The sequence below is a fragment of the Pipistrellus hanaki genome (assembly GCF_964339955.1).
Source record: "Pipistrellus hanaki genome assembly, chromosome: 3".
Taxonomy (NCBI): Eukaryota; Metazoa; Chordata; class Mammalia; order Chiroptera; family Vespertilionidae; genus Pipistrellus; species Pipistrellus hanaki.
In genome coordinates, this window is record NC_140505.1 from 54,047,678 (window position 1) to 54,066,692 (window position 19,015).

Genomic DNA, 19,015 nt, shown 5'->3' on the forward strand with positions numbered 1-19,015 from the left:
TAAAAGATTCCACATTGGCAGAGAAAAAAAGGAATTTGAACATTGACAGTATGAAGTGTATTGCTTCCTTCTATATAATGAAAATTAGTAAACCCACTTTCAAGTCTGTGATACTGCTTTATTCTTAGGGCAAACGATTCCATATCTTTAAAAATACTAATATAAATAGAAATAAATACGTAATTTTTGAACTTAAGATACATTTTAATAACTACACTCAAACATATCAAGTTCTAATGAAGTAGAAAATGATGGAAAGTAAACATTTGTACAAGAACTAAAAATATTTAAGTCAAACCATATGAAACTGACGTTTTGTAAGTCTAAAAGTACTGACATCTGGCAATTTCATATAGTTCAACCTATTACTTTACCAAAGCTATATCTGAGAAAATCTGATGCTAAAAAATAAATTCTCTGCCTTAGAATGTAGCTTATTCATTCTTCAAAATGTATCAGTTCTATTTTCACTGAATTTAAAGCTTAATCAATGCTGTACCATTGCTACATTGTAAGCATTAAGTAGCACGAAATATCTATGAACTCTGCATTGGCTAAAATAAGAAATTGCGTTATACATGTTATGTACCTTGTACATATTAAATATACATAACTCAATCTTCTGCACGAGTACACCAACAGTTTGCCCATGAGAATCGAGTATATGGACTGAGAACACTTTTTACCGTGTAGGATCTTGGGAGTGATGAGATTCCCCTTGAGTGAGAGCCAAAAGGTCTCGGTGTGACCACAGATGTCAACCTAGCTGTATCAGTTTTCTGGTAACTTCTGGGGAGAGAAGCTGAAACTCGAGTCGACTCCATTTGTGTAGTCAGTGAACGCTGGGCAGACAAAGGGGCCGGGCGTTGTTCTTCCGGGGGGCTTTTAGAGGGAAGCTGAATTTCAGCGGGTAGAGAGTCCTCTCTTTTCACCACAGTTGTAGAATCTTGTTTAGGAATTTCTGTAGGGTACGTTGTTCCTTTCTCTTCTACTCTCTCCCCCTGGTGACTTGCTTCTGACATTGTTAGTGTCAGGGGAAGCTTGTCTTCATTCAATGCATCATCAGAAGAATATAGTCTGCTCCTCGATGTAATTGTAGACGTCTGATTTCGGGATTCCCTTAGCAGAAACATACCATAGCAGCAAAGTTAGGCATTTGGCATTCAAAGGTGGAGAGACAGATCTTATTTTGGTAATTAACATACAAAATGAGCTGGGAATAATATGCGATATAATACTAACTTCACACGATGTGCAATATAATACTAACGGAATATGAGGATAAATGCATGCAACTGTTTTATGCCACACTAAGAAATATTATAAGGGTTTGACTTTTCTTTTCAGAGAGGTTCCCAAATACTTCACAGGGATTTTTTTTTTAAGTTGTAAAGAAAAATAAGGAAAGAAAATTTTAATAAGGAATCATTCACCAAATTTATCCACAAATGTATAACTCTTCCAAATTTGACACACTATAAAAATAACTGCCTGGCAACCAACTTCAACCCTTCAAAGATGTAGATTCCTTGTCAGCCCTGTATTTCCTGTACATGATTTATAATAATATAGTAAAAATAAAAGACTGCAAAAAACACAGACTTCCATTAAGATCAAGTTATTACCTAGTTTCATACAGCTTCATAGAATTTGCACGGACAGTCATTACAGATTAAAAGTCACCACTCATACGTATGGTGAAAATGATGAAACAGTCTCATCTCTAGCATTTAGTAAGGAGTGCCTCTTAAGCTGACAGTTGCATTTAAATGAATGAAACTGTGTTTGCATTTGGCTTCTGGGGCATAAAGGAGCTTTGTGTAATTTCACCTGACAGCACATTTCCTTTTCGACATTATCCTTAAAGTATATTTGCCATTTCCCTGAGCTGTACCTAACCCAAGGTTTCACAGAGTAACTGCTCTAACAGGAAATTTTAATTTGACCTTTATTCAGTTATGTTGCAATGCAAAAAATAAACCCTCACAATTCGTTTTTGTATAGTTTTCCTTTTTAATTGTAACATTGGAATGTGGAAATAACTCTGTTATATTTTACACAATTTAGTTGAGTGTGGGAGCTGGTTTTACTTGACTACTCCATTCCTAAATTCATTTTAAAAGGAGGGGAAAAAATAGTCCCTTTTCTGCACCAAATATAGCCAACACCACCCACTTCTGCATATGAATAGCCAATGTAAATGAAGAAATGATGTATATCTATTTAGTACTCATTTCTTTTGTCAATCCGAGCCACTATTTTTCATAGCAATACTTTGCTTTTTCACTGCTAAGCAAAATGCTGAAAGTTTCATTGCATATTTGGTTACAGTCTAATCACCCTGCACATGCATAAAATGTCCATTTCTAACACTGGTCTCTCCGACCGGGAGATCCAGCCAGCCAATTACCTGTCCTGCAGCATTTCCTTAAATGTCTTAGAGCTTTTCTCGGATTTCTCCAGCGCCTGCTTTTCAATTTCTTCCCTCTCTTCTTTTTTCTTCTGCAAGTCTGAAGTGTAGCTTTTTCGACGGTCTTTCCATTTTGCAAGGTCCTAACAGAAGAAAATCACATCAGCACAGGCATACCTGAATGGCTACACACCCTTTCTAGCAGTGAGAGCGTGCCAGCGTATCCCATTACATCGCTGAAACTATTCACTCCCACTTGATGCCAAGGTGCCCTAATTTTGCTTTTTATAGCCAGCGTTTCTGTACCAAGCTTTATCTCATGTGTCTGCCTAAAAAACCTGACCTAATAAGACAGACCCCATTTTTGTTTTCCTGCCTCATTGCCCATTTCACAAAGAATGCTAAATGCTTGTAATTAGGTGCCAGGTCAGAAGGAGCAGGAACTGTTTCAAGTTCATTTTCATCTCACTCCAATAACCTGGCTGCTATATGAAATGACATTTCTTCACCAGTGAAACTGGCAGAGAAAATGATTATAAAATGGCTAAGCATGGATGCACACTGGGTCTTCAATTGAATGAGCCCTGAGCTCGGTCCCTGCTTGGAGGCAAAGGGTGTATAAACACAGATAAATCAGATGTTCTCCCCCCGCCCAGGAACTCTCAGTCTGGAAGGGAAAGACGGGCATGTGAATAACAATTCAGCAATGAGTGCGATAGGATTGCAGAGAGTAGGGGTCGAAAGGAGAGCATGGCCTACCTCAGGCAGGGGTTGCAAAAGGCTTGACTGGGGAGGCCAGCCTCGAGTACTGACTTCTTCAAAGTGGATAAGCTTTACATACGGACAGGGCAATAAGGAAGATCACACAGAACAAGGGGACACTGTTTCCCATGTTCCTAGGAAGGGAAGTCTCTCCTTGCCAGGTGAACCCTGGACGATCAACCTGATTCAGCTTGACGTTAGCCCTAGCAGTCTAAGCTGGTTCTGACATCCAGGGGCTTAAGGCATTTTTCAATGGTACAACCTTCTCTATGTTTCCCAAACAGAGAAGTCCCATACTAACAACTGCTAGTCATTCCGACCCAAGTAGAAGCCTCTCCGAGTTCTCAGACTAAAAGGAATCTCACCCCTGGGACGTGCAACATTAAGTTTGGTTTTAAACCCTCTGGAACAGACCAAGCCACTCCTGCTTTAAACACAGCCTGAACCTTATAGGAACCATTTGCAGAAAGAACAAAAGTGTGCATTTCCTCCTACAGGATCACAAGCATGCATTTCTATCTGACCTAACCTAACTGATGACTCCTCAACACTATTTTCACACCCCAGGCAGTTGCCATGCATGTTGGCAAAATGACATGGAATTCCTGTTTCCTGACAATTAAACTGAGCCCCCCCCCCCCCCCCCCCTCAAAGAGGCACTGGAATTTTGAAAAGTGGCCTCAGCTGGGGTTGAAAAAATTAAGATTTACTCTCTCTGGGCCTTTTGTTCATGCTACCACTCAACTCTATTACCATAAAGATGTCCTCAAACATCTTTGGGTTTGCTTTGTATAGCTTATAATACTTTTATACTCTGCTTTGGTTTATAACAATTACTCCTTTCAAAATAGGCCAAGCTCCTTTCTGTAGGAACAAAACTATGGCAGTTCTGTGAAAACACCTAACAACTCTGATTCAGGTTATATGATTACATTTCCAACCATACTGTTTCTTCTTAAATCTCCTCTACAAACTCTAAACACCAGTTCATCTCTCCATGCTGATGCCCAGGTTCTGCCGAGGCCCTGCCCCTCCGCTTCCCAGACATGGAGCAGAGCCTTTTCCTTTCACCAGATCAGTAATGGTCCCACCCTGATTCAATTAGCAGCATGGCCAGGAAGGAGCTTCTCATATAGGAGAATCCAGAGAACATTAAGATCAACAGCCTATTGTGTTTTGCACAATTTGGCCTTTCAAATATACAACAGTCATGGACCAAGAAGGTTTAAAAATCTTAAAGGAAGTTGGTCACATTTTCTACAAACCTGAGTTCTCTAATAGCAAGGAAAATCACCTCTTGAGTACACGGACTTTCTTTGCAGGGAAGCAAAGAAAAGCCAAACACACACATACGCACACGCTTGCCCTGTCTTCCCCTCTCCCACCCAGTACAAGGCATACTCACATCCTGCCATTTCTGATCCTGCTCCTTTAGCTGGGATTTCATCTTCTGCATCTCCTCGTAACGCAGCTGACGCAGGTTCTGAACATCCTCGGCGCTGACATCGCTCATGGACTTGCTCCTATAACAGAAACACCCGGGGTAACCGAGGTTCACATGACTGGACGTAGAGTTAGAACTGGGAGGCTGGGCTTATACTTGGAAATTCCATCTAAATTTCTGCCGTACTACCTAGATGCTTTAGAGATAATGTCACAGAAATAGCACTACAGAGATAAATGGTGTTTTTCCAAAACGCAGAAACAAGAGCCTTGCATGCAACTCAGGTGTGAATTCTTTCACAAGATGGCTAAGTGAAACCTCCTACGTCTGAAAAGAAAAAAAAATCCAATGCTCATATGTAGAGTGGTCTCTGAATAAAAGAATTGTTTCAGAAAAAAAAAAAATTATTATTAGTCACTAGAATCATTTGTCTTTATTTTTCTATCTCTCCCCAAGATAATCTTTTCAGGTTTGGTTGCCTTTTCTGGACACTTATTAAATAATTTAATGATTACCTGATATTTTCTCCTCAAGTTCAATAGCATGAATAAATGTGCTGCTGCTTTTTCGCAAAGATTCTATACCACCCACCCAACACTGCATTAGACTTGTTCTCAAAGCACCACAGGTAGCTTCTAATACCCAGTTATAATATAGCCTCCTTATCTTTCTTTTTATTAAGGCAGCTCTCAATATCGTCTATGGGTGCCCCTGCCATGAGGATATACTGAGAGTTAGCTCTCACAGAGCTCAATCAAGAGTAGAAACTAATGAACAAAGTTGGGTGACAGACATAAGGCACATATGTGCTACATACATGCACCCATAAAAAGATGGGGTAAACTGCCCCAGAGAAGGTGAAACTATGGGGGAGTGAGGGAAGAGAGGAATCAAGTCTAATATTGATGAGTAAGGTAAGAATGAGTGAAGAGAGAGAGATATGGAGAGACAGAGCTTTTGAAGGTGGAGTGCCCAAAATGCTCTCTCATACAAATCTTTTATAAGGCACTTCTGATTTCATTTCATTGTAGGTGACTCCACCTTAAGTCGCTTAAGTAACACAACACCTCCTTCTTGGGCCCCTAAACTTTGCCTATCCCTAGATCTTGCCATCACACATTACTAAGCTCAGGAATTCAATTATAATCTATGCAAATGGCTCACAAATCCACAGATAAGGACCAGTCCCCTCCTTAGACTCAATTGTAATTGCTCATTAGATAAACATCTCTGCATGGACATCCCCTAACCATCTAAATTGTAAGAGGATCAAATGAAATAATATCAAAAAGGATTCTGCAAACAATAACTCACTAAATACATGGTTATTGTTAATGTAGCCAAACTCAATTCTGTCCCCAACTCTGTTTTTCCTCCTATAGCTGTTTGTAGTGTTACCTGCTCTCCAATCGTCCACATCTGAAACCAAAGAACCATTTTTCACCTTTGCCTCTCCATTCTCCCTACGTTCAATTAGTTATCAAGTCCTCTTACTCAGTGTCTTTTTCTTTCCATTTCTATTGCCAACACCCTAGATCAGAGCACAGTCAACTCTTAACTAGACTTTTTTAAAAGCTTCTTCAATTATCACCCAGTCTCCAGACCCAGTGATGGTCCTGAACTGTTCCCTCCACTCAAAACCCCTTCCCAGTATATATGCCTTTTCAAATGCCCTTCCGTCCTCAGAAACCCTGCTAAGCTCCGGATGGGTGTAAGCAATGATCATTTGGAAGTCTAACGTCACTCAAACTTGTCACAGACCACACCCATGATTGCTCATTCTGCTACCTGCTCAAAACCCATCTTTATCATCCCAATAAAAGTCAGCACAATGTTCACTTCTCTCTTTCTCTCATACATGGTAGCTGATCTTAGTAAAACCTGTCACTCTACCTTCTAACTATATCTAAGATACAACCACTCCTCATCACCTCCACCTCTACCACCTTGCTCCAGGCTATCAGGTCTCCTGCGGTATTATCACAATAATCTGTCTCCCTACTTCCACCTCTTCCTGCCCAACAGTTATTCTCAATATAGCAGACAGAGGAGTCTTCAAAATTGCACTCAGATCTTGTGTCTACTCACCACCCCAGATCCTTCCCATCTCACTCGAGTTAAAAACAGATCCTACCAAGAATTACAAGGTCCAACCATGACCTGGTCCCCACCTACATCTCTGCACTCATCTCCTCCACTCACTCAGCTACTGCCAACTGGTTTCCTTGTTCGTGTTCACATATAAGCTCTTCGTGCCTTACCTCTCGCTCCCAGTCACCTGATTAAATGTTACCTCAGTGTTTCCTTCCCTGACCACCTTGCAAAAATAGCAAATGTCCCTCTCCCCTGGCCCACCTTTCTCCCTAGCAAATATTGCCATCTGAAATGTACGCTTATGTCGACACCACCTGCCTTGTCCTATAAGATTACAAAGCAGGAGTTTTGTCCGGTTTGTTTATGGCTGTATCACCTGTGCCTCCAAGAGAGCCCAGCCCATGCATGTAATCATAAATGTATTAATGATCTAGGTAATATTCTGCTACTTTGATAAAGTCTCCCTAGCTCCTCCATGCCGAAGATGGTCTGTCTGTCCCTTCTCCCAACTTCTCTAGGGCTTTAGTTCTACCGTTCTTAGGGTATTTCACACTCAGCATATTGTGTACATAGTGTGTGCACAAGCGTGCATGTCTGGCTTAGCTCCCTCACAGGTGCACATGTTGTCTGGGAGGAGAGCATAGCACAAGGCATGCAGGATACATGCATTTAACATCCGTGGTAAGAATGAGGAATGTTTCACCACATTTAATTCAAGCAAAATAAACTTGAAATGTTTCTAATATTCCGTAAGAATGTATAACTCCTTCCCAAAGTTTTATAAAGAAAGCTTTATAGGATTTATTAAGGAATACTAAAAAATTATATATAGGAAATATATGAATTTATATATGAAATTATATATTGCTTTATGAATGTAATATTAGTTAACTAGGTGTGACTATATAAAACTGATTTGTATAAATTTGAGGATATAAATTTACTGAACTCATAAACTGCAAAGAATTAGGCTATTTCAGCTAATACTGTAACAGACTCACCAAAAAGAGGCAAGGAAAAATGTTCAAGATCAAGACATGAAGGGAATCTGGATACTTAAAACATGAGATTATGAGAATTTCACAACAAAAATGGAAATGCAAATATGACAGTAATATTATGGTGGGGGGAAGGCTGGCTGGTGTCAATTGGCCCAGACTTCTACACTGGTGCTCTGTGAGACCTCCCCGTCTGCACTGCAGAACCTGAACTTGTGTCTTTTCAAAAAACATACCATCAAGGGCAGAGCAGCGTCTGAGAGCCCACGCACTGAGCCTGGCACACAGGCGGTGCCCAACGTGAACAAAGTGAGCCAAACACGATCAGGAGCTGACAAGCCCCTGCGCAGAGCAGGAATGTGAGCTCCTTCTGTTCCCTCGGGTGCATAAAGTTTCCTACAGAAGCTTGAGCACTTTCCATACAGGCTGAGCCAGGCACTGGAATGAGACAGGAGGTGGGGGCTCCATGCCTGACTATGGCACCAACTTTCACCCCAACCTAACATCGTTTCACTTCTCTGAGCCTCCGTTCCCCATTCAAGAAAGGGATCGTTATGAGACGTGGGGAGGTTAAGCAACAGCCATCTCGTGCTGTACACCAACTCTTCTTAGTAAGGCAAATGTAACTGTGTGGGATCTTCTGAAAACTAACTCCCAAAGCAGTTTCAAATAAGAGAGGTCATCCTAGGCCACGCTGATAAAATCTAGAACTTTTGGAGTGCGGGAGTGTTCTAGCCAGATCATGAAGAATTCTTTCTGTCCTTATCAGAGTTGACAGCATAATAAACTTCTGAGGGCTTACTGTGAGCCAAGCAGCCTACCGGGATTATCTCATTAGACAAAACTTTAGTCCGGTTCTACCACTCACTAGCTGGACGACCTTGGGAAAGCTGCAGTATCTGCTTCCCTTTCCCCATGTTTCTAAAATGCATATAATATCCATCTGTCTACCTTACAGAAATGAGATGAGCACCAGAGATAGTCTCAGGAAAACTGTTTGGGAAAACTATGAAAGACTGCATGCTCTAATATTCACTAGCCAATCACAATTCTTACAATTCATTTATCTGCCACCCTTAAAATTGGAGAGGCTTCCATTTAGAACTGATTTGGATTTTTTACAAAAATAAAAATACAGGTCTAATATGTTGCATTTTTAGCTGAATCGACTCTTTAAAGAGTAGTTGGGGTAGAGAGAGAAAGAAGGGGATAGGTAAAGAAAAAAAGGTATAGATTATAAAACAGTATTACTAGAATCTTACTCTCTTCTCCCACGATACTGATCAACTGCTACTCTCCTGGTACTTTTTGACTCGTTTTATGATGCATATTATTTTAGAACTCAATTTCATAAAACTTACAGATGAATATCTAAGGAGTAAAGGATCAAAAAGGACGAGCGTGTAGAAAAATTTCTTTACTATGAAAATCACTGATAGCCTCATGGACAAATAGAAATTCTATGATATTAAGAGGCCCCAACCTTCAGAGGAAGATATAAATATACTTATTAATGCACCTACAAATACATGGGGATGAAAGTAGGTCTGCAGTTGTGAGTATGTGAAGCACAGGGCTTTATGCTTGTACTATTATTGAATAATTATTGTATTATTTTCCATATGAACAACTATACACCTACTTTTGCCCTACTCTCTACTAGTATACCTCCATTAGGTGTTGCAGGAATTCGCTAAACTAAAAGGTAATCAATACTAAAACCAGGGTAAGAGGCTTTAGAGCTGCCATAAAATAGATTGATAAACAATATAAAGGAAACTTTTCATTTATAGGTTTATAGTCTAAAGGTGGGGTTTCTCCACAGCAGTACTATTAACATTTTGTGGCCAGAAAATTATCTGTGGTTGGGGGCTGTCCTGCTTACCCAAGGGCATTTAGCAGCATCCCTGCTGTAAAGGAACTAGATGCCAGTAGCAATGCCAGGGCCCCCTTTACCCCCCCAAAAAAGCTCACCCAGTATGACAAAGAGTCTGCAGATATTGTAAAATATTTCCTGGCAGCCTAATCCTCATAAAGTAACTCACATCAACATTATTTTCCCTTTCTTTTTCTTGTCTTGGCAATAAAAAGATAATTGGCAGCAGATTCAATGGCTTAATCATATTGCAAAATTATTACTGTACACCCTTACATATTTGTCCTTAGAGCATCCACCAAGACCATAAGGCGTAAGTCCATGCAACACAAAAGCACACATGTGAGAAATGACTGCCACATACAAAGCGTCTTACTAAAAATACACAAGTGACAAGTGTTAAACGCCAAATAAAAAGCAAGCCAAAAATTAATAACCTACAATTTCAAAATTTAATACACATCTCTCTTTAACCTGCTCCTTACAAAAAAAATAAAAAATAAATAAAAAAAGCACTCATTATTTTTCAACCATAGGATGTTGAACAATAATGATTTTCCAGATAACATACATTATGTCCAGAGAAATATCACCCAGAAATATCAGTTGTTTTATGCTTATAAACACTTATGGACATCTTTATAAACATGAAATGAATTCCATATTAAAAGCCTATATTCAATCCAATTTTTTTGTTTTCATTACAGATCAATTTAAGAAAAATATCAGTAACTGATAGAATATAGGGAGGAAAATACCATATAACAGACTTTTTTTTTATTGCAAGTGGCCTAAAATGCAATTGAGTTTTGTGAGAACATATTTGTGTTACTTTCCATTATTTGACAAGGCAAATATTATTCATCAGTCTCAACTTACAATTTTTCTTTATTTGTGTTGTTACCTTGCCCACTAAATTGCCTTTATAACAAACACTGCACTAGGCAAACAACAGTCTTGAAATAATCTACAGGCGGCATTTGCTCCTGCTAGTGACAGCCCATAAAAAGCCTTTGCTTTCTGAGCCTTGGCATTTGGGTTTCTCTATTTTCTTAACCCAGTTATACCGATGTAACATATCCCTAAAGGGGAGCATGTACAATCTTTGAAATAGCTGTACCTGTTTCCATCCCTCACATGGCTTGTACTCATGGTACTTGTAACCACTTGAAGAAAAACAACCTATTTACATTATAAAATCTTATTTACCAATGAAAATGCTTCTGAAAATTATCATTCAAAATGCTAGAAGCTGCAAAGAGGTTTTTCATCAAGTTAAAACAGCTTTGCCTTGATGAATCAAGATGAGCAGATGCTTAAGCATCATGTTGAAGTGGCCTGTTCATCCTCACTGATGAGAAGGCTCTAACCCCGAGGAGCAGGGGCAGGAACAACGTGTCCTCGCGTGGCATATGCAAAGCAGGCTGGGAGCCTGATATTTAAAATCATCAACTGAGAAGTACTTGCAACGATGTGCCTGTGCTTCAGTGACACCTTTGACATCGATAATGGTGATATTGCTATAAATAGCAATTTTAGCAACTTTCAAGACCTCTACACTATCAAACCATCAAAACTAGAGAATCTTCTAGATGAATTAAATCTTAGAGATGAATTAAGTAGGGAAAGATACTTAGCTACTCAGTCTTAGGCCTTAAATTTAAGATACTTGATTAGAGATCGGTTAAAATATTTAAGTTTTCTTCTTGCTCAAAAATGTTAACAGTTAGACTCACAACATCAAAGAAAGTTTAATGGAAAATATTTATTTATATGTAGCCACTGGTTATTTTTCACTAAGAATAAATGATACTATACAGTTAGTACGTAGTAAAAAGTAAAAGTAGTATTTACTTTTAACTCTACTATTCTGAAAATGGAAAATATTTCCAGAAAGTTATTTTTATAATATTTATGTCTATCAGGAAACTAAAATTAAAAAAAAAAAACAGACAAAAATTAAGAATTTGTTATAAATAATACTGGAAACTACCAAGTTTTTAATTTTTGCAAGTTTTGGAAGGCTAATTTGACTCTAGAACACCGAACATTTCCAAATCCTACTAAGGGAAGATTAATGGCATTCACTATCCAAACTAAGAAAGCCCACATAGGTAGGAGTATATAGGCAATGCCACTGCATGTATTCCAACCTCAAAGTAAATGCTAATTTCCTCTTTCCAACACAGGTTTTCTAAAATGCAGCTATGCAGTCTTCCACATGCAGAAAGAAGAACTTAGGTCTATATAATAATCAAATACCAAAATAAATATACCCAATCTCAGGTAAGTGCTTTTGTTACTTTTAATCAACTCAAAAACAAACAAACAAAAAAACAAAAACAAAAAACCTCTGAATTTTGAACTGATAAAGCAATTCTATTGTTGTGATATAGCAGTTCATGCACTGAGCACTCAGACACACTACCATTAGGTTGCTAAATTAAGAAAAATATCCCATTTTAAAATCTCATGCATAGCACACAGCATCCACGTTTAGTAACATGCCAGGATAGCAGTGCAATGACACATTACACAAAGGACAAACAATGTGCAGAGATTTCTTTTTTGCCCCAAACCATGACACTTACCCATTCTCACCATAAATCTTTTGAAAGAGTCTAAGAAATCAGAAAACCAAAAATTAAAAGTCATTTCTTCCAGTATGTTATTTTTTTTAAATGTTCGGCGTTTTTAACTTAAGTCTCTAACAAGAGATGGACAAATCTCAAAAGGTTGCTTTTCCAGTCATGTGCTTGATCATGTCTCAAATTCTCATTGATCTCATATCTCAAGGAATTCACATTAAGCAAGATCAAGAGTTTCTGGATTTAGCTTGAACTGACAAATCCAAAACAAAAAGCTTTATTAGTTGCCAGGAACTAATAAAAAAGTTAGATTTGCATCTACTCAGTTTATTCAACCTAATCACATTTGCCCATCCCAAAGTTCAACAAACTGACCATCCATCAAACATCAAGTGTTCATTATTCTAAAAATGGCCATAATTGCATACATGTAAAATTCAATAGACAGCAAATAACATTCATGCATTCTAATCAAGTTTGCACTAAACTTTGAAACTATAAATTTAGAAATTCACACACTTAATAGTCCAAGAAACCTAGGTCAAAAACAAAAATCAAAATCAGGTTAAATGAAACTTGCAATGCCATATTTTAAGGGAAATTCTTACACAAAAATCACACACTCCAAAATGATAAACACATAAAACCAAACTACAACCGGACTGTTTCAGATACACCTGGACACAATAAAAGTCTGTAAATGTGATCAGAAAACATTTTCATGAAACACTGTGCTGCAGACTGGTACCACAGTCTCTCCTTCAGGCAGAAGGCAGTGACTGTGTACACACTTTCTGAAACGGGCCTCGCATAGGCGATTCGGTGATATGCAAATATGGAATGGCACTTTTTTTATGAAACGTGCAAAGGTTTCTCAAAGCAAAATAAATGTCTAGAGGATGCTTCACAATGGCTCGTGACATGCAGTCGGGCAACACGATGCCACGTTCTCACACAAGAAAAGGAACACAAGACCATCCATTCAGGACAGGCAAAGTCCTTGCAGAAACACACTCTGACCTCTCAACCATCAGCCGCTTCCTGTGCCTAAGCCTGCTGGCCTCCCGGATGGCCTCCCACTTCCGAAAGTCCGCCTCACTGCAGGGACCGGGGATGAAACTGATGGGAGGCACAGAAGTTCCTAGCTTCCAGTGCTGGATCTTCCGGGTCAACATGTCATCTGTCTTCTGCCGACACGAAGGAATTAGTACTCTACAGCTACTACTTTTCTCCTTGGCTGGGCAAGTCCTTTCAAGTACGCAGAGGAACTTGGCTTGAATTTCTGGAGGAAGAGTCCAGGGCTCGGGGAAAGGGATTGGTTGGTATCTATCTGGGGCCCCGGAGAGAGGCACCTCTTTCTTCTGCGCTGGGATTCGCCGGACAATCATATCATCTTTCTCTAGATCTGGAAGTACGAGCTCGCCTTCTCTGCACTGCAGAATTATAGCTCTCTCTACTGGATCATCTCGCTCAGAAAACCTTCTGAAGTCTTCGAATGCTCGGAGGACACATGGATTGGCGTGGAAAGCCCCAGTCCTTCTGACAAAGAAATCGTCATTCTCTAAGTCGGGATCTAGGGCTGACATCTCAAGGTCGCCTCTTCTATACCCTGGGGCATAAGAGAGATGCCTCCTGCGAGTTATGAGCCTTGGGCCAGCAGTGGGATCAAGTTTGATATTTGTTTCAGAAGATAAGATGTCATCAGAATATGTTTGGAGGGCCTGAAGTAGTAAAAACGGACTGAAGCACAGAAAAGAAAAAGGAAGGGAGAATCTTATTAAGTGTACTAAGGAGAACAGGTAATTAGGTAGCAGACCAACTAGCTATTATTGTTTAATTATAGAGGGCATGGGAGAAAGACGAGCACCGAATGCCATCACCTGTGACTTTCCTGGGTACCACTTAAAGAAACAGGAGCAGGAAAGGTAGGCACCAGGCAGGCCAAGTGACAGGGCTCGAGCTGGGTAGAGTACACCTCCCTGAGATACAATGCAACTCTTGCTGTCACCTCTGCCTCACTCCATGAGCCACAATGACCTCATTCTCATCCCAGAGATGAAGGAATGATCTTGAAAAAGTTTTAGAGTTGGTCATGGAGCACTGTATGCAATAGGCACCTGGAGGAAGCAGACATTTAAAAACTAAAATGCTCTGAAGCTGAACAAAAGGCCCTGGTGACTCCTCTCTTTGCATTTTCCCACCAGACTTTCCTGTCCACTTGTCCATCTGGAAGTTATTTCCTTTATATCTCCATGCATAGCACAACTGTAAGATTACGTTCACTTTTCTTTTTTTCTGTTTTTTAAACATATTTTTATTGATTTCAGAGAGGAAGGGAGAGGGAGGGATAGAAACATCAATGATGAGAGAGAATGATTGATTGGCTGCCTTCTGCATGCCCCCTACTGGGGATCGGGCCTGCAATCCCGGCATGTGCCACTGGCCGGAATCGAACCTGGGACCCTTCAGTCTGCAGTCAGATGCTCCATCCACTGAGCCGAACCAGCTAGGGTGGTCCACTTTTCCAAAGGCTTTTTAGAAATGGTTTTCCAAAAGAATGGACTATGCCACATATCACTCTATACTATTTTATACGTGACTCTGCTAAAAATATTTAATCCTATAGACTGCCAAGCTTACATGCCTACACAGAAAGCAATATGCTATACATAATGCTTTTACACTAAATATTAAGTGAGTACAGTTTCATGATTCAACAAGTCACGGTCAGAGGTTAATGGTGCAGCAGAAGCCGGCCGGGTGTTGCATGCCAGACTCCAAGCAGGAAGGCTCATGCAGGCAGGTACACCTGGGCTGCTCTGAAGCACCACTGGCTCTCCTGGCTGCTTGGGTGTCCCGTGTGCTCCTGGCTACTTCCATCAGGAGTGAACGTCTTTGGCAGGTGCCGTCTAGCCTACGCTCTGCTCTCTGCATCCAACTAAAAATGTCAGAGCTTCTGTCAGAGCCTGAATCCTCATCCTCAAAGTCTGGGATCCTTCTACTGTGGAAGGAGGCAGAGACAGAAAGGAGAGAGGGAAGAAGACAAAGAATTGGAGAAAAAATATAACTAAATAATGTCAAGCTATGAGTACGGTTAGAGGAGGACATGTTCGGATCCAGATCCCAACGTTTACATTTAAATGACTCTTTCCCCCCCGCCCAGTTATAGAGGTTCTATAGATGTTGGAAGGAAATCAGTCTCTTTCGTGAAAAGCACACACAGAACGCACCCAGCCAGGGCACTGAAGGAACACCAGACTGACAGAAACAGGCAGGAAGACAAACCTGAATCCCTGAAATTCTTTATACCAGGGTTTATAAGTTTCCCTTTTTATTCTTTTCCAGTTCACATCTTCTGGGATCCAACATTTGGGAAGAAACTGATCGAAAGTGTTCCCTGGGCTTGGCATGATAGGGCTTAGCTTTCGCACATAAAGGTCATCCTTTACAGTGTCGGGGGTGCTGGTCCTCTCTTCCTCCTCCTCCAAGTAACAGAAGGAGTTTGAAGTTTCTTGTACTGCTGTCCAGCTCTCCACACTTGTGCCCCAAGTTCTCCTCTCGTTACTGTTCAAAACATCCAACCAATTAAGATACTGCATGGTCAATGGGTGACAGAGAACACAAAAGGCATGCTTCCTGGCTCCCAAAGTCTATCCCACTGCGAATGAAGCAAAATTAGTTTCCCTACTCCTCATGAATGCCCCTAGGACAAAGTTATGGCAGCATCCTAGCACTTCATTTTAAATAGAGAATAGCTTGATACACGAGGGCCAAAGATAATAATCGGTGCTACAAAGAGACAATTGGCCAACAGTTGGGGGAGTGGGGGAGGTTACTTTATGTAACGCAATCAATAGGATAGACATTTGGCCCCAGGAGAAAATTTTCTGACCCCGTCATTGCGCATAGCCCAGTGGGTGGCTACCGGGTCAGCAGGAGAAAATAATGGTGAACAAGAGTTAGGAGGGAGAGGTTTTGAGATGAATCTCTCTGGCCTCTTTTTCACTTGGAATCTAAGGTTGGCTAAGTCATCCAAACCACAGGAAGGCAACCTTTGCTCATCCTCGGCATCTGATCCACTTTCAGGACCACATGCCTTCTTCTGATAAGAAGCTGGATTTGAAAAGTCACACTCTGCTCTGCTAACTTGATGAGAAATCAATGTGGGGGTTGGGGGGGGAAATGGGGAGGGGGCAGCTGCACAGCTGAGCTCCCAAGGAATAATGTAAGTCACCCTGTAAGCTGCAAGATACCAACAATGCTAAAGGCAGGCATCTAAAAAATAAAACCAGCAAATCATATGCTGACATTTTTAAATGGAAGAAATATCTTCAAGATACGAGTGACTAAAAATACAAGGGGGGGAAGTGGGGGAGGAAATTTTCATTAATGAAGTGTAAAATATTATCTATGAAATACAGGTTAAGGACCATTCCTTTTACCACATTTCAATATCCCAGCACATTTGCAAACACAGGACATTTTAAAGCTCAACCACCAGATCGCCTCCCAGTACCTTGGAAACGTCCCATCGGCTTCTGTGCCCACCGGGCTGGCCCAGCTCCTTCTGTTATCCTCATTCCGGTCCGGCTTCTTCTTCCTCAAGGGCGCCGGCACGTAGGACGGCTGTCTGCTCTTGTTGGGTAAGAAACGATTGAACGGTAGAGCAGATTTTGGTTCAATGGCCGAAATCCTCCGATAGGACATATCATCTTTATTATATTCCTGCATTTTGAAGGTAAATTCAGAATCTGTGTCGCTTTCACAACCTGTAAAAATAAAAAGGCACCGGAACGGGCTTTACTCTCCAGATTACTCGTCTCGCTGAAACCCACACAGCATGCCTGCTTCGTCTTTCCCTACTGCTAACTGCGGGAAATATTTTTAGAAATTGGTCATGAAGTTGCGATAAGATCCATTAGGAGGGACTTGCTTTGCATACTGGAGGCGCCTGCGGTACATTCTTTCACTGTTGTACATTCTCCGCAGAAAAAGTCCCAAATTACAGCTGAAACCCTTTTCTTCTTGACTTTCCTTGCACATATACTTTTCTCATCAAATCTGTTGACAGAATACATGTCAATAAAACCTAATAATGCATGTCCATAAAACACACTTAAAATGAGATGTAAAAATAATTCTTGAGAAACAGTAATTTAAAATAAAGCATGCAACCATCTAAAATTTCTATGAAGTAAGAAGTAAGGGAGGACACAGAGAAAGAAATAGAAAGCACAAAAGATCAAAAGACCTTAAAGGGGGTCAGCAGACCATTCTGAGACCCCCCCTATAAGCAAGAACCACACGTTTGGTATGAGACAAGACCGAATGTCTTGTAACGTCCCATAGGAATGTCAAATCTCATGCGTTAATGAGAACACAGAAGCCAGGCTTTTGTAAGGGTGGCCACGGGAATTACATTTTTGGTGCAAAGTCAGTGAAACATAAATTCAAAAGACTACACCTCAAAGTCAGATCATTACAAATACAATCCACTCTTTTAAAACTAACTAAATAGGAGTGCACTTTTAAAGATGGGAGAAGAGGTACAGAACACTGCTACAGATTCAGGCCAAACTGTCGCCCTCTCCTGCCCTTTTGTCCTTCCTGCCTCTGCAGATTTCTAAAGAAAGTTCGCTAATGTGGTTTGCTTCCCACCTGGCCTCTCTGAGGCGCACTCCCTGAGCACTGCACGTATGCAGCACACAGAGCAGAGCTCCTGCAGGGCTAACCTGAGCTAAAGATGGTCTTCTCTCCTCCCTCCGGCCTGGCAGGAGTCTACAGTAAATAACAGGGAGACTGACACAGGAAGTGGTTTAACACACAGCTATGTAAGCAGGAGACCTGAACAGGGCGAAGGAGAGGCAGCACAATGGGAGACATTTAACCAGCTCTCACCAGGAGGATTTATGGTCAATCATCTGGTGCTTTGCTTGTTTATACCACCTCCTACATAAACAGTACATTTTTTGGAAATGAGAGAAATGTCTTAATTCTTCCCAAAATTTGTACATGTAAAATCTTAAATACACAAAGAGATTGTTCTACTCAGGAGTATTTTCCCCATCTTTATTGAGATGCAATTGACATACAATAGTGTATATGTTTTTATTTTAATATATTTTTATTTATTTCAGAGAAAGAGAGTGAGAGAAAGAGAGAGAAACACATTACTGATGAGAGAGAATCATCAATTGGCTGCCTCCTTCACGCGCCCCCCACGTACCCCACAATCTGGACATGTGCCCTGACTGGGGAATGCACCAAGACCTCCTGGTTCATAGGTCAATGCTCAACCACTGAGCCATGCTGGCCGGTCAATAGTGTATGTGTTTAAGGTGTACAGTATGATTTTATTTAAATATATTATAAAAATAGTTACCACAATAAGTTTAGTTAATGATGGATAAGTTTAGTTATCCATCATTCTTATACAGATACAAAAAAAGACCAAAAATAATTCTTGTGATGAGAACTCTTAGGATCTACTTTCTTTTTTTTCTTTTTTTTAAATATATTTTTATTGATTTCAGAAAGAAATGGAGAGGGAGAGAGAGATAGAAACATCAATGATGAGAGAAAATCATTGATTGGCTGCCTCCTGCACCCCTACTGGGGATCAAGCCTACAACCTGGGCATGTGCCCTTGACCAGAATCGAAACCTGGAACCCTTCAGCCCACAGGCCGGTGCTCTATCCACTGAGCCTAACTGGCTAGGGCAGGATCTACTTTCTTAACAACTTTCGTGTATATAATACAACAGTGTTAATTACCTATAGTCATCATGTTCATTTTATGAATTCTTAAAGTTTTTTTTTTTTTTAGTCTAGTACAATGCTCTC

At 40.4% G+C, this 19,015-nt stretch overlaps 1 protein-coding gene across 21 annotated transcripts in view; it reads right to left on the minus strand.

The window, feature by feature from the left end:
* Window positions 1-19,015, minus strand: part of LMO7 (LIM domain 7) — a 202,932-nt gene that overhangs the window by 34,705 nt on the left and 149,212 nt on the right. For 14 of the 21 annotated variants that reach the window (XM_084876455.1, XM_084876454.1, XM_084876472.1 and 11 more), the window contains 8 exons: window positions 16,689-16,941; window positions 15,458-15,736; window positions 14,982-15,173; window positions 13,193-13,912; window positions 12,176-12,205; window positions 4,578-4,695; window positions 2,411-2,553; window positions 687-1,119 (listed from right to left, as the gene is read on the minus strand). In XM_084876455.1, the coding sequence (XP_084732581.1) occupies window positions 687-1,119; window positions 2,411-2,553; window positions 4,578-4,695; window positions 12,176-12,205; window positions 13,193-13,912; window positions 14,982-15,173; window positions 15,458-15,736; window positions 16,689-16,941 (2,168 nt within the window). The remainder of the gene's footprint in view (window positions 1-686; window positions 1,120-2,410; window positions 2,554-4,577; window positions 4,696-12,175; window positions 12,206-13,192; window positions 13,913-14,981; window positions 15,174-15,457; window positions 15,737-16,688; window positions 16,942-19,015) is intronic. The other 7 variants (XM_084876456.1, XM_084876453.1, XM_084876471.1 and 4 more) reach the window with 2 other exon arrangements.